This window comes from Heliconius melpomene, chromosome 19 (assembly GCF_056956725.1).
Source record: "Heliconius melpomene rosina isolate 202511_hmr_F chromosome 19, ASM5695672v1, whole genome shotgun sequence".
Taxonomy (NCBI): domain Eukaryota; kingdom Metazoa; phylum Arthropoda; class Insecta; order Lepidoptera; family Nymphalidae; genus Heliconius; species Heliconius melpomene.
The window spans coordinates 6,888,766-6,916,064 of NC_140407.1; the positions used below are offsets into that span (position 1 = coordinate 6,888,766).

The 27,299-nt window shown below is 31.0% G+C and overlaps 7 protein-coding genes across 7 annotated transcripts; 4 read left to right on the plus strand and 3 right to left on the minus strand.

Moving 5' to 3' along the window:
- Positions 1-6,793: 6,793 nt before the first annotated feature.
- Positions 6,794-7,796, plus strand: Rsph9 (Radial spoke head protein 9). The gene has a single exon (XM_085203572.1). It carries the CDS (start codon positions 6,794-6,796, stop codon positions 7,607-7,609), a length of 816 nt encoding a protein of 271 aa, XP_085059698.1. The 3' UTR covers positions 7,610-7,796.
- Positions 7,797-8,334: 538 nt separating this feature from the next.
- On the plus strand, positions 8,335-11,108 carry LOC146528533 (putative E3 ubiquitin-protein ligase UBR7). The gene is made up of 2 exons (XM_085203047.1): positions 8,335-8,641; positions 9,062-11,108. The coding sequence occupies exons 1-2, from the start codon at positions 8,477-8,479 to the stop codon at positions 11,024-11,026; spliced, it is 2,130 nt and encodes a 709-aa protein (XP_085059173.1). The 5' UTR covers positions 8,335-8,476; the 3' UTR covers positions 11,027-11,108.
- Positions 11,109-11,914: 806 nt separating this feature from the next.
- On the minus strand, positions 11,915-15,134 carry LOC146528534 (ubiquitin thioesterase otubain-like). Its single transcript, XM_085203049.1, has 5 exons — positions 14,994-15,134; positions 14,604-14,903; positions 14,202-14,423; positions 13,085-13,195; positions 11,915-12,047 (listed from the first exon to the last, which is right to left on the minus strand). Exons 1-5 carry the CDS (start codon positions 15,099-15,101, stop codon positions 11,961-11,963), a joined length of 828 nt encoding a protein of 275 aa, XP_085059175.1. The 5' UTR covers positions 15,102-15,134; the 3' UTR covers positions 11,915-11,960.
- Positions 15,135-15,438: 304 nt separating this feature from the next.
- On the minus strand, positions 15,439-18,019 carry BCAS2 (BCAS2 pre-mRNA processing factor). Its single transcript, XM_085202844.1, has 5 exons — positions 17,657-18,019; positions 17,409-17,572; positions 16,326-16,538; positions 15,975-16,128; positions 15,439-15,638 (listed from the first exon to the last, which is right to left on the minus strand). The coding sequence occupies exons 1-5, from the start codon at positions 17,729-17,731 to the stop codon at positions 15,504-15,506; spliced, it is 741 nt and encodes a 246-aa protein (XP_085058970.1). The 5' UTR covers positions 17,732-18,019; the 3' UTR covers positions 15,439-15,503.
- Positions 18,020-19,000: 981 nt separating this feature from the next.
- CCDC53 (Coiled-coil domain containing 53) lies at positions 19,001-19,975 on the plus strand. The gene is made up of 3 exons (XM_085202845.1): positions 19,001-19,165; positions 19,245-19,409; positions 19,526-19,975. The coding sequence occupies exons 1-3, from the start codon at positions 19,130-19,132 to the stop codon at positions 19,820-19,822; spliced, it is 498 nt and encodes a 165-aa protein (XP_085058971.1). The 5' UTR covers positions 19,001-19,129; the 3' UTR covers positions 19,823-19,975.
- Positions 19,976-20,292: 317 nt separating this feature from the next.
- RpL36A (ribosomal protein L36A) lies at positions 20,293-21,269 on the minus strand. The gene is made up of 3 exons (XM_085202846.1): positions 21,136-21,269; positions 20,824-20,997; positions 20,293-20,457 (listed from the first exon to the last, which is right to left on the minus strand). The coding sequence occupies exons 1-3, from the start codon at positions 21,136-21,138 to the stop codon at positions 20,320-20,322; spliced, it is 315 nt and encodes a 104-aa protein (XP_085058972.1). The 5' UTR covers positions 21,139-21,269; the 3' UTR covers positions 20,293-20,319.
- Positions 21,270-21,626: 357 nt separating this feature from the next.
- Caf1-105 (chromatin assembly factor 1, p105 subunit) lies at positions 21,627-26,560 on the plus strand. Its single transcript, XM_085203053.1, has 8 exons — positions 21,627-21,930; positions 22,010-22,237; positions 22,464-22,672; positions 23,247-23,425; positions 24,031-24,121; positions 24,840-25,043; positions 25,443-25,582; positions 25,912-26,560. Exons 1-8 carry the CDS (start codon positions 21,802-21,804, stop codon positions 26,439-26,441), a joined length of 1,710 nt encoding a protein of 569 aa, XP_085059179.1. The 5' UTR covers positions 21,627-21,801; the 3' UTR covers positions 26,442-26,560.
- Positions 26,561-27,299: the final 739 nt, after the last annotated feature.

Genomic DNA, 27,299 nt, shown 5'->3' on the forward strand with positions numbered 1-27,299 from the left:
TTTTAATGTCATTTCTGCATTTAAATTATGCATCAAATTATTCATTAAGTTACATAACATTGATACTTTTAAAAAAAAAAAATATAATTAATATATCATTTTTTTCAGAAATATTAAACAGCCTGTGTAACGCATCTAGTTTTACGGACGCGTGGCGGCACGCGGCGACGGACTCGAGATTCTATTTTCCTACAAAATAATAATAGTGTATTTTATAACTTGCAATTATGTTTTTTTTATTATAATTAAAAAGGATGAAAAAAAATAAAAAGGATGTCCAATGAATAAATATTACCTATTCAAAGTTTACCGAAACGACAGAGAAAAATATTAGTAATGATTTTTTTAAAACTTCATGCCTTATACTGGCACTATGCACTCCAGGGGAAATATTTAAATTATTTTCATTATTACTAGCACGTCTTTAATCTAGATTTCTATCATAAATTTTATCCTTAATTTTTAAATCAACCAAATTAATTACAATTCATTTTAAACCACATAAAATAAAAATAATGAAATAGCAACAGGTCAAAATATACCTTTCCAAACGAAAAACAAAAATTGATTTTCAATATTCTCACAACTCACCCCGCGTTTACAATCGGTCGACCAATTAGCGCGGAGTCAGCGGCGCGGACGCACACGCACAATATCACATGTTTAACAAATACCTTTAATCTTCATATTGAACCTACTCTTGCCACCCATTGTAAGGCAAATCGCCACTCGTCCACATGTGATTTCATTTCTTATAATTGTGGGAATTCGCAATCGATGTGAGAAAACGATTTTTGTTAAATTCAATTGTGATTGTTGACTATTGTTCCGCAACGTTTATTGCTAAGAAGTTACGCAAAATAATACTGCGTTTATAGTTAATGGTCCTTAATTGGTCGTTAGGATTAGTTAAGAAATTTAATTATAATTATAAAGATATTTGATAGCTGTGGTTTAGATTCCCCTCGGTGGAGTGAATTATTTCCATTTTCTCTGCCTTATCTGCTATATTCAGCGTAAATCTTTTTCCTTATATAAGTTATAATAGCATTACATAAAATACCAGTGCAATAACCATAAGAAATTGAACTTTTTTTTCTCCGCGTACTCATAAAACGGAAACAAACCTAATAACAAATTTCATAATTATTTTTAGACGCTCCAAACATTCAAACATTGGAAAAATTAACATTGAAATGTAAATATATCATACTCTTATATTACGTACTATCAAATAACTATATCATCACGAACATACCTACAACTCAAACTGATAACTTCCTTTTGTTAGAAATCGGTTAATATACTCTTAAAACACCTATTTATTTTCACAATAGCCCTCACAGTATCTACCCTAACATCTTTAGTTCAAAATCCTCGGTTACATCGTTAATAAGCATTATATTTCAAGTAGTTGATTGCGATGATAATGTTTAACTTTGTAAAGTGGGATGTCTCTCTTGAAACTTGTAGGTACACCGTTGTCATGGTTATACATTGATTGCATACTTATTTTATACTTGGTTGTAGGATGGATATATTTATTAGTTGTCGCTGTATTTCTATTGTTAAGTTATTGTTTTTATAAGTATCAGTAGGAGAGAGAGAGAGAGAGGAGAGAGATACAGACAAGCTAGTGATAGATATATTAATTTGTTATCAATCTAACTGAAATGTTATTGAAATGTTTCTAAAATTGAGCAAAAAGCAGAGAAGTTGTAATGTTCATTTTTAGCAGTTTGGACTAGGTTCTCTCTGCCTCTCTCTTCTATTAGCGGGATACAGCGTGAAACTAAACTTCATCTACAATACCTATAGACTTAGTTTAGTAAAGTTTCATGCGTCTCCTGCATGAATTATGGTGGCAAAGTAAGCCTAGCTTAGTAATAAAACTTTCACCATTATCCTAACACAATTCCGCAGTTTGTCTTATCAAAGTGAAAAATTGAAAATAATTTTAACTTATACCCTCGAAGGATATCGAACCCACAACCATCACACTTACCGTTACACTCTACTACATTACACCACGATGGCCTTAGTTAATATATACAATATTTTTATACTACAGTATCAATATTTACTCGCTACTAAATTACACATCGCGCCCGAGGCATCAAAGGTTGATCCTAAACCCAAACAAGACCTAAACTCGGTGTTTTATTCCGCAGTCGCACCGCCTTGAGGCATCACCGTCGGCCTCCTCCGAAACAATTAGTAAAAAATAGAACATTACTCGTGTGACCATGTGTTTTGATTTTTATGAGATTGTCCTCATTTTATTTATAAAGAAACAGAGAGATAAGTTATGGCCAAATTAGAGTCATATTTTATTATATGATGTATTAAAATAGTATGAATATTTACAAGTTTTCTTCTTTCGATAGTTAATAGTTAAAAATTAAAATAATGACATATAAGGAATTTAATCATATACTCAAAACATAGCTTATTAATTATTATATGTAATTATGCATCAAAACTGCATATTATATTTATCAAAATATAAACAAAAAAAAACATTATAGAGAAAAATGAATAATTTCAAAACAACGCACATAACAAAATTACAAAACAAATATCTAACAACATAAAGTCGTGGACACACAGCGTTAAACCCCGCAAAATTGCCTAACACGATTTTAATGGAGCTTTAGAGTCTTTATTAGGGCGGCCCGGGGCGCGGCTGTGGGAACGACCTCATTGTTTTTCCACTGAACACATTGATGTTCACTCACGCCAGTATCGGGAAAACTACACCCCTAAGTCACATATGGCGAATTAAATCTATTATTTGCTGTATTTTGAACAATATTGTTGTATTGTCAAATATATTGGTATTGATCGCGTGTGAAATGGACGTCTCTGTAAATGTGCAACGGGCGACGTCAAAGGTAAATGCGAATGTTCACGCAAATTAATAACGCCTTTTTAACGATAGTTTTGATAATACATTGAAATTATTATATTAATTTGTGATTTTAGGAAGAGAATAGTAGGTAGGTAGTGTTGAATTGTTTTACCAGTTATGTTAGTGACGTACTAAAAGAATGAACTTTTTAAAGTGCTTGTGTTGTTTATTGGGTTTGTGTTTCTAACTCGTCGATTTATCTTTCAAATCTGCATCCAGTTTGAAAAGAAAATTATATTATTAGTTCGGTTATTTTGTTACCTACAATATTGTTTTTTTTACTTTTATTTACAATACTTAAAAACACATTCAATTATTGAATCATATACCTACTAATAATATAAAGAAATAGAATAAACTATTTAAGAAATGGTGTTGTCTCCAAGTTAACAAATAGTAGGCGAATTCAGTTATTAATGTTAGCTAGGTATATGAATTACATAATTTATATATTATTACAACCATAATTTAAGTTGTAAAATTCTTCTTTATTTTATGAAACTGTATAAACATATATGTACATATATTTATTTACTACAAAAATCCACTAAAAATTCACCTTTACACTTAAAAAAACCTAACAATCTATACGAAACGAGTAGCTACACCTAAAAATATTATTAAATCTATACAAAATCAAAAGGACATTTCCGCACTTGGGTGCAAGTTTGAACACAATAAGGAACCCACACCTGCCTCGATTGCCACTCAGGTCCGGTGATTCGACACGCGCCGCCGACGCAACCAGCCACGGGGCACTCGGCACGCGTCTCTCAATCAGTGTGTCGTTGAAAATGTTATTATCAGCTTAATTGTTATAATTTCCTCTTTATTTTTTTGTAGTGAAAAATTATTTTTATCTTTAGACTAAAGCTGTGATTCTAAAGTTTGTTTCGCGAAACACTTTTAAAACAGTTTTAAAATTTGGCAGCACATTTTATGTAAATAATTTATTTACTCGATTATTTATTTCATTTTTTTTTAATAAGTTAATTTAGTCGTGGCGACTGGTCATGCGACAGGTTTTCTCGTTCTGCTAACGAAGCAAAAGGCGGCGTCAAATTCTGCCACTCAACACTATCTATCACTCTCCTCCAGAATTCGGCAAAAAGTGGGAAAATGTCTTAATGGGAACGGAGTATCTCAACACAATGTTCTGAAGTTCCGCCTACACCGCTATGCAATATACAGCGTATAGCTATAAAAAATAATTTAATTTTGCTTACGATTTTCACTACATTTTAAATTCTTGAAAGTAGAAAAGTAGCTTGTCTTAATAAGCTAAGTATATTACAATTTAATTTTTAATTTATAAAAATATAACATGATATAAATGCTGAATGCTGATGAACGAAACTTGTTATTTTCAAGACGCTTAGCGCCATCTACACATTAAAGCGTATACTTCTTACAATTCACTCTAGTGGTGAGAAGATTTCTATCTACTGACCACTAGAGGATATTGTTTTTGCATTAGGTATTAAAGATTATTTTTGCTTAAATTAAATTTAAAATATATTATACATGTTCTAATTATTTTTTATCATGGCTGTTTTCTTATGCATAGAGTAAGCAATCCAAATCCATCCAATCCAATGACAAACTTATTGAGTGCCATCTAACGAGCAATAGTAAGATGACAGCTATACAAAAAAATCTTATATAAATGCATTAAATTGCATTTTCATTTTTCAAGGCAAAAACATACTGTTTCAAATTGAGTTAAAGACGCGTTATATATTTTTTCTATTAATTGGACTAAAGCTGTGAGCGCGATAATTATAGGTTCTATTCTCACTCAAACGATTAATAATTTTTATTTCCTCGCTCTGGCAGCAAGACTAGGCCCTTAGTCGACGTTGTTTATTTAAAAAAAACTATCTAAACAGTCAACAATTAAAAAAAAAAATATCACTTAATTAAACTAAATCAGGATATCTAATCTATCATTTGAAAATACATAAACATAAAACATATACCCGAATTAATATCGAGGACGAAACCATAACAGCCCAAATATCACGACGGCGTGAATGATGAAACTTTACATAATATAAAATATTTATGTCAAACTCAATAAATATCCCTGATAATATATCTCTCGGAATGTTACCCGTGAGTCCGCAAACAAGCAACACGACGCCCACTTACCGTAAATTCAGTAATTCCTTTCGCGATTTCCTATCCAAAATAAGATGATCTCCTACGAAACTGTGTTTGACGTATGCTTTTAATGTAAGGAAAAAACTTTAAACACAAATATCCTCGTCGACTAAAAAAGGATTTTTTTTATAATTTGATTAAATTAAAAAAAATGTCTGTTTCAAGTTTTCGTACCGAACAATAAAAATTTAAAAAATAAATTATATACTCATATTTAAATAACCGATATACTTTATTTATGTCCCGCATTATACTCCAGCACCATAACAAAATCCAACTTCGTGGTAATAAAACGTTTTTTTTTTATTTTTATTTTATTGTTAGCTCTAGATACACTCGTACATAGTAATATAAAAATATTTTCATACATTAATCTTAAATTCAATCTCAACTAAATAACAAATTCAATAGGTAATGTACTTACTTTAGGAAAAAACACTTATACAACATATTACACAAATATTTTTAAAAAAGTTGAATGTAATATAAACAAGAGTTCTCGTTATACTAGTCTTTATTGAAGGTCACATTACAAGTAACGACCAGCAAGTCCTGCGAGCAACCCGCAAATATTTGACGTGGGTAATTGTCATTCGAGACCACGCTTCAGTTTACATCCTGATGACCCTTAAGGAAAACAGATATCGTGAGGAGTCATATAAATAAAACGAATTTACTAATAAATTATGTGTTTTGTAAATAAAAAAGCCGTTTGAGGTGGTCGGTGGCGCATTGGCACGAGTGTCTGACTGTAGCGACGGTAAGAGTTCTATGAGTGAATTATTAATATTTTAATTTCTGCCCTCTGGTAGGTAAAAAACATCAACCCTCGAAATTTCTTCAGAAAGTGGAGAACCGAATGTCTTATGTCTATGTCTTTTGTCTGCTGACCCTGCTTCGAAATATAGCAATTTCGAATACAGCGTGAAGCTGTAAAAAAACAAAATCGCAGTTTAGCACGATTTAATTGCTTAAAATTGCTTAAATAGTTGTATTTTGTATACAATATAGCTGTTTCTATTAGAAAAAAGACTTTTTTATGATGAAATTTAATCCCACTCAACATATCATGCCTCTGGTATCCGCACGTGCCACATTCCTAAAGCAGTCTGGAAGTTACATAAAGATATGTGATTGATTAATTGATTATACTATTATTATAATATTGATTTTGTTCCCCGCGTTTAAACCCGCGCCTCTTTGGAAACCGACCAAGCGCTCTGACCAACTAACGCCAATAGCCATACGTTCTCTGCGAACTTCTTCGACTTATTTATGTTGTTAGTATTTCTGTAGGGAGATTTTTACAAATTTCCTTTATATAGCAGAAGAAAATACTATTATTTTATATTATTTAACATTTTTTTAAGGTGATATTTCACACTTAGGAAAGAAAACTTATTAAGAAAACGTATAAAAATTTATGTGTTTGTGTTATTCCACACACTTTAAAAATGTTAAAAAATCTATTCAATTTTGTTTATTTCTTAAAAAACAAAACTCATAGTAAGTAAACTACCTACAACAAGAAAATAATTTAAAAAAAAAACGTTCATAGGATCTGCACACAGCACTAATTTAATCATAATTTAGGTAAATTTATTATATAAACTTTTTAGGAAAAAATCTATAAGACAAAAAAAAAGTCAATTTCAAAAATTTTAAAGCATTTGTCATTATTTTACGTAACCCCAATATAATATATATTTTGTCTTAAAAATGAATGTACACAAGTTATGGGAATACAAAGAGTATATCAACATAAATGGAGTTATGTTGACCAGTGAACTGATATCGCTTTTACAGAACTCCCTTACGCTTCTTCAAGTTGAGAACCACTTCTGCCACATCCAGTACTGGGGACAGCTGTACGGCGTTGATTCAGACTACCACATCGCTGTCGGTATTAACAACGATGCTGTTTTTGATAAAAAATATTATTATACGACTGATTTTAAGTTCTGGAACCTTCTACCGAAAGCCAAAAAGAAATATAAACATTTATCGCTATTAGCTACTTTCCCATTTCGTGGGGATTCATCATTAAAAATTAAAGTGTTGGACGAGGCTTTGGAGCTGAATAATCCTGAAAGATGCCACGATATGAAAGAGGAAAATAGAATAGCAGCAACAATTAGCAATATATGTGACGAAGCAGAAATATGTGCACGAGGGCAACTCCTGAAGCAACCGGACGGAACAATAATTATTAATCCAAATTATTATGGGCTTGCATTGTCAGAGGCGAAACTCCTGAAATCTTACCTTCATATTCGTAAGCCGCAGCATCGTTGGAACACTAACTTACTGACGAGACAAGACTATAATTACAGTATGGATTTCTTAGATTCAATTGACCTAGATATTCCAAATGGTTGTTGGAATCTGTCCTTAGAACAGAATGGCAGTGTCGTCTATTTAAAAAGCTTATACTGGCCCGGCATGATATATTTTCATAAATTAAAGACACCAGATGCAGGATTTCTATATGTTGGCAATGGACGAAAAAATTTAGATGTCCCTTTCATCCTTTAAAAAGCTTTACTAATATATAAATGTAATATCATTTACTTTTATTATTTAATGTTATATGCAAGCTATAAGAAAATGTGTGAAATAAAATTTTCATAATACATTATTTATTATTATACTAACATGGGCGTATCTAGAAATATTTTCTTGGCAGGGACTTTAGCTTGAAATATGTTCGCGTAATTTTTTTTTCAGGGCATAATTTTTGTCAGTAAATTTTCTGGGGTGGGCAAGGCCTGGATCTCTATCCTACGTCCATGAATACAGAAGAACACTCCACTTCCCACTTTCCACCGAATTCTGAAGGCATTGCATAACGAGTGGCGAAACTCAACGCTACGCTTTGCCTCAGACCACAGCAGAGAAATAAAAATATGATATACACATGGTTGGCCCGTGCACCATGAATTTAATTATTATTACGTCAATTTTTATAACGTCATTATTGTTTACTTATAAGGAATCATAACGAATTAGATTTATCTTTTTATAAGATAGTTGAACAAAAATTTTAAAATTGAATTTACTTTTTTAGTTTTTGTTCAAACAAGTGCCATATTAAAATAGTACCTTTGTTTTCCACAAGAAAAAGTCAACAAGGCAGTCAACAGAAAAAAATACTTTCGATGTGAAAATGTTACTTTTTGAGCTATATGCTGTTATAATTTATTTGAATATCTGCCACTGGCAACACTGATTACCGAATCACGCTCGTTTCGTTCCATTCGTTCTTTTCGTTCATTTTTGATGTCGTCAAATGTCGCAAAAAATTGTTCGCGCTCATTTGTATAATAACCGGCTTTTTATTTCCTTTGTTGTAAATAACTTAATACTTTTTATTTGCATTAATTTGTGACAACATTTGTTAAAATGGCAACGGATACTCAAAATTCTAATGAAGATGCCGAGATGGCCGAGTGTGAAGGAGAAAAAGTTGTGACAATGATGGACGTTTTAAAAGAACAAGAGGATTTTGAAGAAGACGCTAATGCTGTGTTAGGAGGCTCAGACGACAAAAATTGTACCTATTCTAAGGTAAATGTAATAATCTATTTGCTTGATATTAAAAAATATTTCTATAGGTTTAACATATATTTAATCAAAGGTCAAAGTTTCACTTGCCGTTTTAAGGTTTTGCTATTAAATCATAATAAATATGACTAAAAATAATGTTAAACAACATTTATATGCTTATTTATGACAAATGCATATATAAAATAAATGATAGTAAACAAAATTCTAACCATATGGACAGATACTTTTATCATACATATCATCTGTTAATATTAATAAAGTCACATAAAACTTGTCTATGTATATTTCTATTATTCCATAGCTGACCTAAACATTCAACTTTAAAGGTTCATATTACATAAAATTGCAATGTTTTAATAAAATCAAAATAGTTTTTTGCAAATAATAGACTTCTAAATATGTAAATTATTGAAATTACAGGGCTACATAAAACGGCAGGCTATATATGCTTGTCTGACATGCTGCTCTGATGCCAAAACAGATCCTGAAAAACGAGCTGGGGTATGTCTTGCCTGTAGTCTAGTGTGCCATGAGAACCATGAACTCATAGAATTATACACAAAAAGGAATTTTAGATGTGATTGCGGCAACCCTAAGTTTAATTCACATCCTTGTACATTCACACCAAATAAAACAGAAGTTAATGATGATAATCATTACAATCAAAACTTTAGTGGTCTGTATTGCACTTGTAAGAGACCTTATCCTGATCCTGATGCAACTGAGGAAGATGTAATGATACAATGCATTATTTGTGAAGATTGGCTCCATTCTTCACACTTAGATTCAATTGTTCCAGCAAATGATCAATATTCTGAAATGGTTTGCAAACAATGTATGGACAAAAATGAGTTTTTACATGACTACAGTGAGCTTGCAGTGAACACTGAATGTACAATACAAATAGTTGAAGTAAATGGTAATGATGGGCGCAGTGTGATATGTAATGGTGATATCAATAAAAGTGAACTTATGGACAGTACAAATGATAATGAAAATATAAATTCTAATATAGATGTTGAAAAGACAGAAACTAAACAAAATGCTATATCCTCAGATGATGGTAATGATTCTAATAAAGTAAGTGCTATTGAAGAAAAGGAAAAAAAGGAAGACGAGAGAAAAGATGAAATAAATATTGATGCTAGTGAAAATATAGAAGACAGTTCCTTAAATGAAAACAGTGATAAAGTTAAAGATTCAATAGAAAATACGAAAGATAATGACTTAAATGAACCTACATCACAAGAAGCTGAGACAAATGAAAAGGCAAGTACAGAGGAAATATCAACAAGTAGTGATATACCTGAGGACAAAGCAAATAAAGAAAATATAGAAAAGCCTGATATTGATAATAATAAAAGTGATGTTAAAGGAAATGATGAGTCAATTGGATCTAAGTCCGAAACAAGTACCCAAGTAACAGCTACACCAGATGATACAAGTGTCATTGATTGTAAAAATAAAGATAAAGAAGAAAACCCTCAAAATGAAGCAGAACAAATTTCAAAGGATGAAGAATTAAAAACTATTGAAAAATCTGATGAAGAAAAACGCAAAAAAGAACAAGATGCAGAAAAAATGGAAGAAGATAGGCTTTTAGCTGATCCAGTAGAAGAACCAGAGTATAATTTAAAAAAAATAAATGATAACGAAACAACTAACACAGAAACTATTACCAAAGAAAATGAAGAATGTCCAGAAACTAATAAAAAAACTGTGGAAGAAAATACCCAAACAGAAAACAATAGTGATAAAACTAATGAAAAAATGGAAACTACAGATAGTGCAAGCACCGAGCCTATAACTATTAGTGAAATAAAAGAAAACGAACAAGACAATACAAATAAAGAAGAACCACTAACAAACCAAGAAAAACCTTCAGAAAAGCGAAAACTATCAATAGAAGATGATATAGATGAACTCGAAACAAAGAAAATTAAATTAGATACTCAAAATAAATCTTGTTTTAGGCCGCAAGGTGTGAAAAAGGTGTATAAAGGTGCCACATTTTGGCCGTCAACTTTCCGCCAAAAACTATGCACCTGTCAAGAATGTATCTCAATGTATAAAGATTTATCAATTCTATTTCTAACTGACCCTGATGACACTGTGACGGCTTATGAAAACTTAGGCAAAGAAATAATAAATGGGAAACCTCTTACTCAATATGAAAAAGGTCTTGAAGCACTATCTTCTTTGGACCGTATACAACAAATCAATGCACTAACCGAGTATAACAAAATGAGAGACAAACTTCTTGATTTCCTCAAAAGCTTTAAAGATAGAAAAGAAATAGTAAAGGAAGAGGATATAAAAGCTTTCTTTGCTGGAATGAAGCCTAAAAGAGAACCAGATGGTGTTTATTTTTGCAGAGAAGTGTAATTTTTTTATTTTAATACCATGTATTTTTTTAACTAATTCCAGTTTCATGTAACTATTATGAATAAATATAATTTAGATTTAATATTTTATTATTTCCATATTATAATATGTATTTTTTCTTTTGCTAAATTGTAATCTCACTAATCTAGCACTTTAGTATATTGAATTGCTTAAATATCTGGCACTTGAACAAAGATTAGAATATGTACAACAACATACCTCAAATAAGAATTATTTAAATGTATGTAATAATAATGCCTTTTATTTCCAACTTAAAATATGAACATTGTTACTAATAAAATTTTACTGTCTAGTATATTAAAAGGCAATTGTTAATAGTGTTATTTTTATTGTAATTCTTTAGTTGGACCCACACCTCTTTGGGTTTAGGCCTTCTCCAACTTTTCCCAGTCCAACAGTCTTTTGTATTGTCCTTCCACCTATTGTATGACCTGCCTATATTTCTCTTGCATATGAGAGCTGACCTCGCTGAAACCTGGTTGTTAGCATTTGCCTTTGTATCGAGCCACATGACTTGCCCATTTCTAGTCTAAACCCTGGCCCTCTATGGCCCCATGGATGGTCCCTTATTTTTATTTTGCACAAGTATACAAGTATTGAGAACTATCTAATGTATGTATCACAGTGATATATAAAAAAAATACATATATCACTAACCCATAACATTTTCTTATTAAATTTACTGTACATTCAGTAACAAGAAAATTATAAGTCCTGCCTGCACCTTCACTTTAAAAGTGCTGCTTAATAAAATTAACTATTTTTACACACAGACAAAATCATAAATATCATATTCCTCTTGTTCTGCTATAAATGGGTCAATACATTAGTGTATTAACACTATGACTAGGATAAATGAAACTACAATTGAGTAAGATAATTAACTTTAATATATATGAAAAGCATGACACGATCACGCATAAAGAATATCATAGTGGCCAGGTCGGTACAACAGATGCACGAGAGTTTTAGAACCTTCCGGGAAATCGTGAGCTATTACCTGTAAGAAAAGAAAAACAAATTAATAAAAGGCTTAATATTTTTATCTTCACTTACATTCTGCATATAGTAGTGTACAAAATACATAGAGATTATACACTAAATTGTGCGTCTAGCGACAGACAGAACTCAACGCTGCATTTTGTCTTATCAAAACAGAAAAGTTAAAATAAGCTATAATTATTCGTTAACAAACTTGCTTTCGGCTAATTTTTTTTAAATTTAATTCTTTATTATACAAAATTAGGAACAATATGATAATTCAGAGTATAGTCCATCAATGGCCTCTACTTGTTCCTATCTTTCGGGCAATGCACGAATCTCGCGACAAAAATAGTAGTAAAATTTTGAGATGATCCACAATCGATCCATTTTCCGACTTTCATATGACTGAAAACACTTTCAGTCAGCTAATTATATATTAATACCATTAGTAATCAAATCAGCTTCACGCACACAGCAGGGTAAACAGAGGGAACCTAGTGTTAAGACACTCCGTACTCCACTTTCTGCCGAATTCTGGAGGCATTGCGTGTTGAGTGGCAGAACTCAACGCTACGCTTTGCCTCGACACAAATGGAAATATAAACGTAAAAAAATATTTCACTTCCTCGAGTGGGGATCGGACCTACAACTGTCGCGTTACAGTCACACCCTTTTGCTGCTGCGCCACGACGACCTCCAATTATTAGTTTAAAAAAAATTAAAACATGCTGTATCGTATCCCGACACACAGCAGGGTAGGCAAAGGGAACCTAGTGTTAAGATACTGTTCCCCACTTTCCGCCGAATTCTGGAGGCATTGCGTGTTGAGTGGTGCAACTCAACGCCGCTCTTTGCTTCGACACCAGAGCGAAGAAATGAAAATGTGGATTTAAATAAATATTTTATTTCGTCGAGATAGCATTTTTGAAAAATATACTTTAGAAATCCTGATGTTTTGAACATTTACAGTAGTATATGGTCACCGGGAGACACTCATATTGACTAATCTAGTTAACATAAAAGTTACATATAACATATGAAATATATATATACCTGACTTCCTTCTCCACGGTCCATGTACTTCACTCTTACACCAACATTCAATGCATTACTCAAAGCTATAATATGGATATGGTCAGACTCCTTGTACATTGGTTCTACCTCCTGTGATAAATCCAAAAACAAAATAGTTATTAAAATAGACATATATAACAGATAATTTTGACAAAAAAAAAGCCTGCAAGCAAGCAAAGTATGACTGTAAACACGACTGGTTGTAGGTACCATCCCCACTTGAGAAAATAAAATATTTATTTAAATTTATAGTCTAATTTCTTCTTAGTGTCTTAACACTAGGTCCCCCCTGCCTATCCTGCTGTGTGCGGGATACAGAGTGAAGTTGATTTCATTTTTTTATTTTATTTACACGACAGGTTGTGGGTTTGATTTCCACTTGAATAAATGAAATATTTAATATTTTCATTTCTTTGCTGTGGCTTTGAAGCAGAGCGGCAATGACTTCCACCACTCACGCAATGCCTCCAGAATTCGGCAAAAAATGGAGAACAGTGACTTAACATTAAGTTCCCTCTGCCTACCCTGCTGTGTGCGGAATATAGCATGACAATAAAAATTAATACATGATGGTTGCAATTTTTTTCAAAACTACTTACTTTACTAAACTTGCTTACAAAAGAAAGAGTATAAATAAATATAAATCCTATGTATAAAAATTGTTTAAAATATTAGGAAGTAAATATGTAAGTACTTATTTTATCTTTCAGTATACTTTAATCTATACATATAATAAGAAAGTAAAAATGGTGCATCTGTACATTGAATATATACAAAATAATAATTGAGCCCCCCTCAAGGAACAGTAATAGACCCCAAATCCACAAAGAAAATTGTCTGTTTGTCAGTTTATTTATCTGTTTGTACACACAATTTTCAGTCAATTCTGTGTATTAAATAAATAATCATGTTGTACAAAGAAACTGCGGGCAGGCTCCTAGTTGGTAATAATATTTAAAATTTTAAGTAACTAACAAACTAGTAAATTACTGTAATCAACAATTTTTATTTTGAAATATTAATCTTATTATCTCTTGCAAAATATCTTAACTATCATATTATACTCAAAACATGAAAAATAAAAAAACTTTCAAACCTGTCTACAAAATTCTGTAACTGTGCGTGATCCCTCTATAAAGTTTTGATAGAAATCATGCTGAGTTTGCAGTTGTCCTGAAGTGATGAGCCTCAAGTACACCACAATGTAATCTGAGTAACCCTGCTTGTTAAATTTCTCATGGAGCTCCTCTCTGAGGACTTCAAGACCATAGGGTAAACAACTGACTGGTTCCCCAACTTTTTGTACTACTTCCATAAACTAAAACAAACGAAATATATTTATTATTTTATGACACTAAAGTTATTTACCTAACAATTATTTGACCTTCTGAAGCCAAATAAAATATCAATCATGAAACTAATAAATTAATTTAATTATTTGTATTAAGAAAGCGATCGTCAAAGTCAATAATAAATAACCTTAAAAGTGTTAACTCACCGTTTCATAGAAATCTTCTACGGTGAATTGAGGAAAACCTAGAGCCACGAGTATTTCTTTCGAATTTTTCGCTATTTCATAAAATTTTTCAAATTCTTTTCTATCAAACAGAAGATGTTCTAAGTAAGCGTAAGAAAATGCCCGAAAGAAACAGTTACCGTCCGGCCTTGTTCTTCTTATATGTTTATATTTGGCGGAGAGATCTTTTACTTTAAGCATATATATAGGATCTTCATTATATTCCTTTTCTAGTGACGATATATCTTCAATATCTCCAACCAAAGGAATGGATTCTGATATCTAAAAACAAACACAAACAACAAATAGTAACATCGTCACTTGGAATTGTAAAAAAAATATTTATTGAGCCCAAAATCTTAACCCGTTTACCTCTTTTTCTATCTCTCTTTGTTGTTTCATAATAAGTTCATCTTGATTTACTGAGTTTTCAGTAGAGTTACCGGCACAAGCGCTACTGCTCGATGCATCGTCCGCCATTTTTGAATTAAATAAAAATAATATTGACAGTTACAGTAACAGTAATTGACAGATACAATGTCATCTGTGACAATATGACAGCCGAAGATAAAGACAAAACAAATGACAAATTCGCTAGAATTCGCAATTTATACAGTGCTGCCAACGACTTTTTATTTTCTTTTAATATAACAGAAATAAGGTTTAAACATTTTCAAAAATTTCACTATAGGTTAAATGTAATTTTAAGCTAAATAAGAGTAGCGTATCCCACGTTATTTATAAATATCATAGATCATTCTTGTAAAAACCAATCGATTATGCTTTAAAAGTAAATCCATTAAATGAAAAAGCAATATTACATCAAAAAATTTATTTAAAAATTTACACTATCTTCACATAAATTTTAATATAATAATTCCATTAATCTGCAAACATATCTTCTATTTTTTTCTGGACTTCTTTTTCAGTTTCTGAATTGAGTTTGTCAGGCAAGTTCTTAACAGCCTCCATGTCCATGTCAGGTGTCTCGTCGTCGGTGGCCGCTTGACCTTTGGCCTAAAAGATTATTATGAATATTTATAATTTATTTAAATTCCTATCTTTTTATAATTGTTTCCTATTTTTTTTATAAATGTAATTGTATTTTTTCTACAATTTTTTTAAATTCTGTTTAACTAACATCTTCTTTAATAAATGAGAAAAATGACTTCACTATTTCTAATGAAGTTATGTTCATAAGTAGATTAATATTTAGCTGAGTAACTTATTTAAATTGATGAACTACAAAACATAACACCCCTTTTTTCAATCTCAAAGAAATTTCGAGAACCATTATGCCATGTTGAATTTAGTATAAAACAGAGCAGTAAATCTAAGAAAAGAAAAAAAAACCTTTTCAAGCTGTATCTCCAGCTGCATAATAGCTCTTTCCAATCTATAATTGTCTGACACAAGCTGCGCCCAGCGTCTGCGTAAAGCACGCAATCTAGCTCCGCTTGCTGTCTGAGACCTTTTACGCTCCCAGTTCACTGATGCTATTTGTTTTCTGTGGCAATAGTTAAATAAAAAGTTATTATTCTAAAATATATGTTTAAGTCTTTTCAGTTACACATTATAGATATTTGTTTACTGTTTATTATTAACACTTTTATCAAGTATACTGCTATTATATAACTTAAGAAACTTTATGTGACTTTTCAACAGTAATCAAAATTAACAATTAAACAAAAAAATAAACCTCACCTTAATTGTGTATGCACATTTTGTGATCTAACCACTAGAGCTTGCAGCACATTAAGATAGGATCTCCAAGCTTCAGTACTATATTGTAACTGTAGTTCCAAGTTTAGTACACGAGTTGCTTGGTGGGATAGTTGTGCGTGAGAGTTGTCTACCGCCTCCCCCCAGGCCGTGGGCTCACCTAAACGGCCTGCTGGGGGTGGGGGGAGTTCATATCTGGTATTTAGAGGAAAATATTTATATAAATATTTTTTATATATGAATAAATGGGCTAATGTAATATGTGTAACATGTAAGTTAATCCAAAGGAACTGATAATTCACCTTATACCATTTAATGGCTAGCAATTACAAACTTTGTCCCACATACATCCTATTCTCCATACACCACCAGAAAAATAGCATGTTAAGTAGAGAATTTTTAAATTGCACTTTAAATTCCGCCACTCAACAAGCAATTTTTTCATTTATTCATATTAATCTGGTGAACTATTTGGTTAATCTGGTGGTGAATCCCAAACTGTACAATATTATTTTTATTTTTTAAATTCATAAAATTAAAAATACATTAAAATAAAATAAATCAAATATATCAGCTTCAAGCTGAATCACACACACAGCAGGGTAGATAGAGAGAACCTTGTGTTAAGACACCCCCGTTTTCCACTTTCTGCCAAATTCTGGAGGCATTGCATGTTGATTGGCAGAACTCAACAGCACACTTTGCCTCAACACCAGAGCAAAGAAATGGAAATATAAACATAAATAAATATTTCACTTATTTGAGTGGGGATCAAAACCACAACCATCAAGTTACAGTCACAATCTTGGGCTGCTGCATCGCAACACCCTCTGTATGTATATCTGTATGAATATATAGTAAAAGATACATATATATTCTTAATAACTGCAAATCATTCTGACTATGTTTAGATATAATTATTAATATTCAAAATATAGATCAAATTGTAATGTTCAAACATAATTGGCTGATTATGAAATTTGATTTAATACTCATAAATATTAATATTAACAAATTTTAATTAATTTCACTAACTTAGAATGTATTACATTCATTGTACAGTACCTCTTCATAGAAAGTGGTTCCATAGGCAAACGCTGTTGAACACGTTCCATCTCTCGTTGTAACGCTACAGTTTCAAAAGCCGTACTAGGTTCAGGTCCAGCGTTTTCAAGATAATTTTTTGTTGGTCTATATCTACGACACTCCTCTTCCACCATGGCCAAAGCCTGAAATATATAAACACCGAATTTATTACATGCATTCAATAGACATATTGGTAATTTTAAATGGAAATTTGAAATTATACTTACCGCTTCTCTCACTCCAGGATCATCGTAACCCTGGTCAATATATGGTAATGCATCTACAACAACTTCTCCAGCCATGTTTTAGTTTTCCGATTATAATTAATATTCGTGTTCGATAATTTATGCTTCACAAAACTTTACTGTTTATTATTAGGGTAAAAAATATAGCTTGTTGTTGACTAATTTATGGCTTTCGGTTTGCCAACTAAGCACAATTTACTTTAACGATGTAATATAAAATACAGAAGATGTAATGGGAATTATTAATATAATAATGTTTCTATAATCAAGAAAAGTGCAGTTCCAAAAAAAGTCAAGAAAAGAAACCATTAGCAAATAACAGCATTGTTTTGACGTATAAAAAAAGCGATAATGGGCGATAGACAATATTATGATTATGAATATCTAAAGAATATAGATTACATAAATTTGTAATCATCACAGTGTACGTAACATCGATAGAGTTTTTGTAATTTATTAAATTCGGCTCTACTTAATTGTCCACCCGTTATTATACGGCAAATACATGATACAAATCAATGAATGTTAGTGCTATAAATGACTTTATCTTTTGATGGTTTAAGTATTGAAGGATAATTTAATTAAAAATTTAGAGTAAAACAACAAAATTTTATAGCTGTATTTCAGAAACAGATGCTATGTCAGCTAGTGACCTTCATTTAAATTATAATGCTTGGTTTAAAATAAATTAATTGAAAACAATCAGTTTTCAATTAACTTTAAAATGTAAAAAAGTCCATTCATTTAGGCATGAGGCAAATGTAAACAAAGAAATAGTCTTTCTCAAACTTTTATCTAATTTTTAAATTTCTATTGAATTTGATCTTTGAGTTATTCATATTTTTAACTATGAAAAAGTCAATAAATGACAAACAAATAATCAGAAAACAATATAATCACAAAAAATTATGAAAATATCTGGAGACAGTACTCTTGTATCAACAGATTGACCGATAGTAAAAATGGCGGATGTAATCTGACCTATAATTGACTAAACATTTTAATGTAAAATGTTCGCAGTCATGTTCTCTATCATTAATAGGTGTTTATTTTTATAGTATTAAAATGTGTCTCACTCAAGCTTAAGTACAAGTTGGTTTTTGGATGTTTTTTAAATTTTAAAATAAGTTTTAAAAATTATGAAAATAACGTATGATATTTTTGATACTGTAAATTAAAAAGAAATTAGTAAAGTAACTCTATCAATCGTGACCTATAAAATAACCTTTTTATTTGGTTACCTTTTATCTTACGGCTCCGTGAGTAGGGTCTGTAAAGTCTATTCTTCTAAATAACAATTAATAATTATATTATTTATCTGTGATTATGACATTGACAACCAGTTAAAACTTTAATTTGTTTTTGATGTAAATAAGTTAAGATTTTATTTCTTATTATAAAGATATTTTATTGGCAAATACGTGTAAAAAGCTTTAGTAATAAAGAGATTCAATTATGAATCAAGAAATTGCTAACATTGATTTGAATAAGGTATTTATTGTAACATAGTCGCAAAATCAATAAGTATACCTTGGATACCCAAGTGTTACACATAATTATTTATTTCCAGGTGGCTGCATTGCAGCAAAAACGTACATTGGCCTTTGTAAATCATTTTGTGATAAGTACTGTTCAATTTTTAAATAATTTTACAAAACAATGTGAACAGAAATTGATGCAATTTGAAAGAAAATTGGAGAAAATCAATGCAACAATGGTTTTATTAGAAGCAAAAGTGAGTAACTAGATTAGTAGACTACTACTTTACTTAAAAATATGAAGACAAAGTTTGTTAAATATAATATTTTTAAATATCACAGAAAACCTTTAGAACTTATGATATTTTTTCAGCTAACATCTATACCTGAAGTAAACAAAGAGCCAGAAAATACAAAATCTGAAATTGCTGTTAATGTAATAAAATTGAACGAAACTAAAGAAAAGCAAGATGAAAACCAAAAAACTGAGACAAAACCAGTAATAGAAAATACTAATGTTTCTAATAATACAGATTTAAATGTAAATAAAGTTAAACCGGAATATGAGAAATTTGTCAAAATGGTGCAAGTTGGTGTTCCAAAAGAAGCAGTAAAACTAAAAATATCAATAGAAGGCTTAGATCCTAATGAATTAGACAAAATTTTGTGATAGACATATTTTTGTAAAGTTTATAAAGTTTGTTATTGCAAAGTTTTTATACTGGTGATACCCTATTTTTCAATGCCTAGCTTTTATAATTATTATAGTACAAGCTTAAAACTGTTATGATATATTTTATTAAACAATGTAAGTTATGATAACGCCTATTATTTTTCCCAATTATTAACTTAAGTTAGTAAACAAAACAATTTATAAATTGTCATGGTAATTAGATTTTGGTCATACAAAGTAATTGAACTTATGGTAACTTGTCTAATTACACTTTTTTCCATATGTAGGAGTTGAGATTGCTCATCTTTCACTGAATTTTGAAAGCATTGTAGGTTTAGTGGCATGTGTGGCAGAACTGAATGCTACACATAGTCTACCACACTGTTGAGTATATGTATAACCAGTAATTAAACTTTGAAATGAAGTATTTATTAAGGTCACTTAAACTATAAAAGAAAAGTCATAAGAGATTTTAAACTTATTTATTAACCAGCTTAGAACTGGATCATCTGTCCCTTTCTCTTCTTGTCACCGCCCAATTCAAAATGCTTGCAGCGTTTAAGTGCGACTTGGGATCTCACTTTGCAGTCAGCACATTCAAGACGGAGTACAATTTTCTTGGTTGTCTTAGCCTATGACAAAAATTATAATATCACAAATATTTTTAAAAAAAATACTAACAAACTACAGAAAACAAATAAAAAAATTATATTAGCTATTCACTATACAAATCAACAGAATCCATCAGTCATATAAAAATTGTAAAATTTTCGACGAGTGTTTTAACTAGTTACTTTATATTTAATTAATATCCTTTAAGAGAAAAGCTACATCTCTATTATGTATGCTACAAAATAAATTTGAACTTATATTATACTTGAAGAGAATTTAAAAAAGACAATGCCCATTATGATGGCAAACTTCTTTTTTTTGTTTTTAGGAGTTAATCGATTTGTGCATGACCATATGATATGTGAGGTTATAAAACCGATTTTTACCTTCTTTTTGAAGATAGGCTTGGACTGACCACCATAACCCTGCTGTTTGCGGTCATAACGTCTTCTACCTTGGGCAGCGTGCCTTTCCTTAGATTTCTTGTACTGTGATACTTTGTGTACCTTGTGGACTTTGCATTTTTTGCAGTAGGTCCTGCGCTGTTTTGGTACGTTCACCTGAAAAATAAAGCCGCAAAATAAAAATATAACCGGCACTTTCAATATCGTCACATTCTAAAACTACTGCACTATTCAATTGATTAAGATTTTAAGGATTTAACAAGATTTTAATGGATTTTTAAATTATAAACACACCATTTTGGCCTTTTCAGATATCAACCAACGAAACGTCAAACTAAAAAGAAAGATATGAACAAGTTGACACTGACAGCTTAGTATTTTTTTCTTAATGAATGTAAGAGTCAAGTTCTTACATTTTGAGGAGCCAAAAAAAAATTAGGTACGATTAAATTAAATGCCTTTCCGTTCCGTCTATAGTATATTTTCAATTGTGTATCTTAATCCATAAAATAAGATAAATTATGTCATAATTTAGAAATAAATACTTTGAATCATTCTGTTAATCCTAAAAATACAATTTTTCGTTTTCAAAATTTAAAACAATAATAAAAAAGATGCTTTAAATGTTAAATACGTTATCCAAATATTATGTATTAATAACTTCGTAAAGACAACATATTTAAGAATTTTGTGAAATATCGTAAATACATACAGTACTGCTTATTACTTATTGCTTTTATGAAGTGGCTACAGTACTGAGATTAATAAAATAGTCCAGCATCTAAGCCAAATAATTTAAAAAACAACAAAATCATTTCGCGCCAAAATAATTGACAAATTATATCTTGAAAGTTTGTTTTCTTTATCGTGTTTGTTCTACAGCTGAAAGTATACATTGAACTTATTTTAAAATAATTTGTAAGTCAATACCATCCTCTTCCGGGCTTAAGAACATAAAAAATGAAGTTTTCTATTCCTGAAATTTCATGGCATAATAGAGACCCTGTTCTAAGCGTCAGTTTTCAACCAAAATGTAAAGCAAATGATCCATTACGTCTCGCTACTGGAGGAACTGATTCGCACGTTTTAGTAAATATTAATTGTATATCTAATGGCCGATTTTTCTTATTTTCAAGTACATATTTTAAAGGTGTCTGTAAAATTTTAGATATGGTACATATCAATAACAGATTCAGGCTCTGTTAATTTAGAAGTAGCTGCCGATCTAACACGACATCAGAAAGCAGTGAATGTAGTTAGATGGTCTCCAAATGGACTGTACTTAGCGTCTGGCGATGATGAATCTATTATATTTGTATGGAAACAGAAACTCGAGGATCCTACACCATCTATTGAGGGTGAGGAACAATATAAAGAGAGTTGGGTTATATATAAGGTAATTAATAGTATATTTGAATTAATAAATTTGTGTTTAAGAACTTGTGATTGTGTTAAGACAATCTGTTTTCCACATACTGCATAATTAATTCCCACATGTTGTGCTTTATCTTGTTACCAATGTGGATACATAAATAATTCATTCTCTTATGAAATGGGAATTGAACCCATCTTACAGTTGGACACTGTGAATTATATATTATATTCATATAATTGTTTTACAGACACTCAGAGGTCACATGGAAGATATCCTAGACTTAAGCTGGAACTGTTCATCCACTCAACTTGCTTCAGGCTCTGTGGACAACAAGCTATTAGTATGGGACATAGAAAGAGGAAGATATAACTCCATAGTGACTGACCATAAGGGCTTTGTCCAAGGAGTGGCTTGGGATCCCAAAGGACAATTAATAGCTTCTGCAAGTACTGACAGGTATATTTTGTTTTTTTTTATTTTCTTAATTTAGGGTAAAATTCTCAGTTATAGAGGTAGCACCAAGGTTCTCAAGAAAAAATGTTTATTCTAATATTACAACAACTACATCTTAAGTAAAAATGGCTTTAATAATGGCTAATGGTCATGTAAAATGAAATAAAATAAAATGTTTACATGGTTGAACCATTGCATGTCCTATGATAGACACAGGAATGAGTTACAAATAGGAAAGCTGCACTAGCTTATAATGAATTGTTTTAGATATGATCATGTTCTTTTTTATCCAAACTAGCATCACACCAATTTTTTTGCCTCTAAATCTTATAGTAAGGGAGTTATGGGGGTAACAACCCTTAACGCAAAAGTTTTTTCTCTCGGTATCTATTGGAGATATCTTGCTAGTACCTGTCATTCTGTGTATCTCTTCATTGTGGATTCAATCAGCTAAGCTGACTTTGCATATCCTACGAAGAGATTGCGAGAAGCTAAGTTAAATTATGTAACATAAGCTTAATAAACAACTTAAAAATATATCTACAATTATGTAAAAGGATTTTTTTTATTCTTTTAGAGTGTTCCGCACATTTGATGTATCAACAAAAAAAGTTGTGTCTCGGAGCAGTAAGGCAGTTCTACCATTTCCAAAGGAGCATCCATTGCACGGCACCAGTGTTAGACTTTATTATGATGATACATTACAGACATATTATAGAAGGTTAGACTTCAGCCCTGATGGATTGCTTATTGCTGGTAAATTTAGCTTCCAATTATTTTTAATTATACTAATAGTACAAATATTTATGGGTTAGAAGCCGTTGTGGTGCAGTGGTTGACTGTAAACGCAATAGTTTTGGGTTCAATTCCCATTTGGAGATAACAAGACAAAGGGGGCATTTCTGCAATTTAACACACAATATCTCTAGGATAGTGCAAAGGATGAGGAACAGAATTACTTAACAACATAGTGGGACCTCTTATGAAGCTAAAAACAACAAAAAACAATATTAATGTTGCCTGATTCAGCTTTTTTAAATATATTTATTTTAACTTTTCCATGATTATCAGCTTTAATTACATTATATATTTATCTACTCCTTAAACTAGGCTTATAACTAGATATTATTATCTAGTAATGTAATTAATTGTTTTCAGAAATAGGTAAATTTATATGTGAAGGCTTTTTTTATATGTAATGGTTGTGGGTGCAATTGCTACTTGGGACAGTGACATTATTATGTTATTAATTTGTTCCCTTGCCCTTAAAGACAAAGCAAACCAAAGTTAATTTCCACCACTCAACATACATAATATGTTTTTTCTTAATTAAAGATATGTTTTGTTTTGTTTCATTTCAGTGCCTGCTGGCAGGATTGAGCCTGAGCAAGGGAAGTTTGATATGAAACCAATTAATGCTGTTTATATTTACACAAGATATTCTCTGAAAGTGTAAGTTATTCCATTTAATTTTTATATTGTATTTTATATAATTTTTATCTTTCACAAAAGATATATGTTCTTAACATAAAAGACATATAGTTTTAAACTTTAACAAAAAAAACAAGTCTTATGAGCTGTATAACAAAATTGTCCAAAATATCTCTTAAAATAGAATATTCCTCTATTGTATTGCCTTTTTAGGATTCCTTATTTCAAAAGGAAAAATGAGAACCCTTATACAATCACTTTGTTGTATGTCTGTTAAGATCTGTTTTCTTAAAAATGGAGCATTGATAAAATTAAACTTTTAAGTCAATGCAATTAAAGATCACTCATCATCGTTTTTCCTTCAATTCTTTTGAAATTTGCTGCGTCAATAAGACCTATAGGATTTTGTCTTATTCTCATTGACTTAAAATTATGAAATTTGCTATGTTTTTTGAAAAAATTGGTAATTTTATATTTATATCACAGAAAAAACATTACAAATAAGTACATCATGTAAGATAGGAATGGCTCAGTGGTCAAGGCGCTTGGGCGGTAAACAAAAGGCGTAGGGCCTAATTCCTTTTAAATCGATTTTTGATTTTTGATTTTGAATTTTGATTTAAAATTATATTGTAGTAGTGGCCATACAATAAATTTACTTGAAAATGAAACAAAGTTAATAAATATAATTATTATTCTTGAAGAGTTTGATTTAATTAAATTGCCATATTTTTTTTAGGCCTGCCTGTATTCTACCATGTGCCGACCCACCACTAGTGACCCGGTGGTCGCCATGTTACTACCACCTGCGCAAAGATGGCCCAGCACCAGCATTCCCTAATAAAAGAATGTTACTGGCAGTGGCCACGAGGCGATCATTAATGTTGTATGATACACAACAGAAAATACCAGTAGCACTACTGTCTGATGTGCATTATACTAGGTATTGTACTGATTACCATAGCATATAAAATAAATAAATAAATCAGCTTTATGCTGATATGCAGAACCTAATGTTAAGACACTTTGTTCCCCACTTTCCGCCGATTTCTCGAGGCGTTGCATGTTGAGTTGCAGAAATTAACACCGCGCTTTGCTTCGACACCATTGCGGAGAAATATACCAATTTAAATAAATATTTCATTTTCTCGAGTGGGGCTCGAATCAATCGTGTTAAGTCACACTTTGTGCCCCTGCGTTATGACTGGCCTCACCATAAAAATTTTATTATTTAATAAAAAAGGTAGTTTTTTGCTTTGCACAGCAGGTAGAGTGGTAGTAGTGTTAAGACAGTGTTCCCCGATTAAATTTATAATTAAATAATTTAATATAAATATTCCAGATTAACGGACTTAACCTGGTCACCAGATGGTCGTGTCTTAGTAGCGTCCAGTACTGACGGGTTCTGTTCAGTTGTTTCCTTTGGGGACGGGGAACTTGGAGAAGTGATCGAAAAAACTGAAGAATCTAAAGAATGTCCTGGTATGTTTTTTGGTTATAAATGTAGCGGGATTCAAACCCGCGCTTCAAGGCTCAAGGGCTTGTTGTCATTTTAAGCCATAGGTTTTGAAATGAAATATCGAAAATTATATATTTTTTTAATACATTTGTAATGGAAGAAGTTAAAGTTTTAAGTTAAGAAGAAAAGAACTAGAGTTCTTTTTATTTTTTCAATTACTTTTTTATATATGTTTTACTACTTTATTATAATTTTTCATAGTCAATTTAACATTGACTATGAAAAATTATATTAATTTTACATTTTGCCAACATTTGTTCTTTAACAAAACAATTTATATAAAAAATTCCAGAGCCCATGGAAACAAACGATGAACTACCAACTGAAAACGACGAAGAACCAAAAAAAATTGAAATTAAACATAAATCAAAAATTGATTCATTCATTAAATTCAAAACTCCCAGTGAAAAATCACCTAAAAAAGCCAAAATTGAGTGCAAAGATCAAAAAACACCAGTAAAAATAGACGTTTTGGTCGAAACGGCGATGCCATCTTGGTCAGATAACTCAAGCAACGATATTATAAAGCCCATTGGAAAAGAAGATGAAATTACTATTATAGAAGACAGTGAAGATATAAAATTAGTGTATGAAGAAACGGAAGGTACAAAATCTGAAACGCAATCACCTAAAGACAAGAATGATGGGAATTCAAATGAAATTAAAAGTAATAATGTTTCACCGCCAAGTAACTTCTTGAAACAGGCAAAAGTGACTGATATTAAACAAGCAGTCACTTTAAAATCTGCACCGAGCCCTAAAGCTCCGAGACGAGTCAACTTTGTCACTTTGTCCAGTCCTAAGAGTAGTAAGAAGAAATAATTATTTTATGATTCATCATCAGTTTTTTTAAATTTAAATATTGTATTATAGTTTTTTATATGTGTGTGTGTAGAAGTAATATGAATTGTTCATAAAATAAAAGATATATGAACATAATAGATATGTTAATTTTTATTTATACATATATACAGGATATATTGTCCTGTAGTGTACAGAATGTCGTGTGTTTGTTTAGGTATAAAAGATAATAAGGTAATTTACCTCAAAAAGTAATAAATAAAAAACAGACAGCATTGATAGATGCATTGTGGAACGGTGTTTTGAAAAAAATATTTCAAGTGAATGTTGGAATTCAGGTTTCAGTCTCCATATGTTTGACTAGCGGACGCGCGTAGCTTCTCCTGCTTATTTGCGCCCATAGGGGTGAATTCTAATAAACCATGAAACAAATGTTCAATGAAATATTTTTAAGTCTAAATTTCAAATTTTATAACAATCGGTGCCGATTTAAATTTGTTTCCATACAAACTTTCAACTCTTATTTCATCCCTTTAGGATTAAAATTTTTCAAAATTCCTTAGTGGATGTCCAGATTACGAAAATAAACATCTTTCTAAATTCCACATTTCTACGCACAGCAGTTACGGCTGGGCGTGCGTATTCATCGTCCGTCACTAATAGGTTCTAACAACAAAACGTAATCGTAATAGCAAGAGACAAGTGTTCATGTCTCGTGTTTCATTTTCTGTACATTTCTAAATATTCCGTTCCATAGTGTGTGATTAAGATTAAAAAATATATGAAAATTGGATGTGGCGCAAAATACTTCATAGTTATGGCAATAAGTCAAAAGCGTCAAGCGAAATAAGATGTGTGATGGTTCTTTCACGGACTACG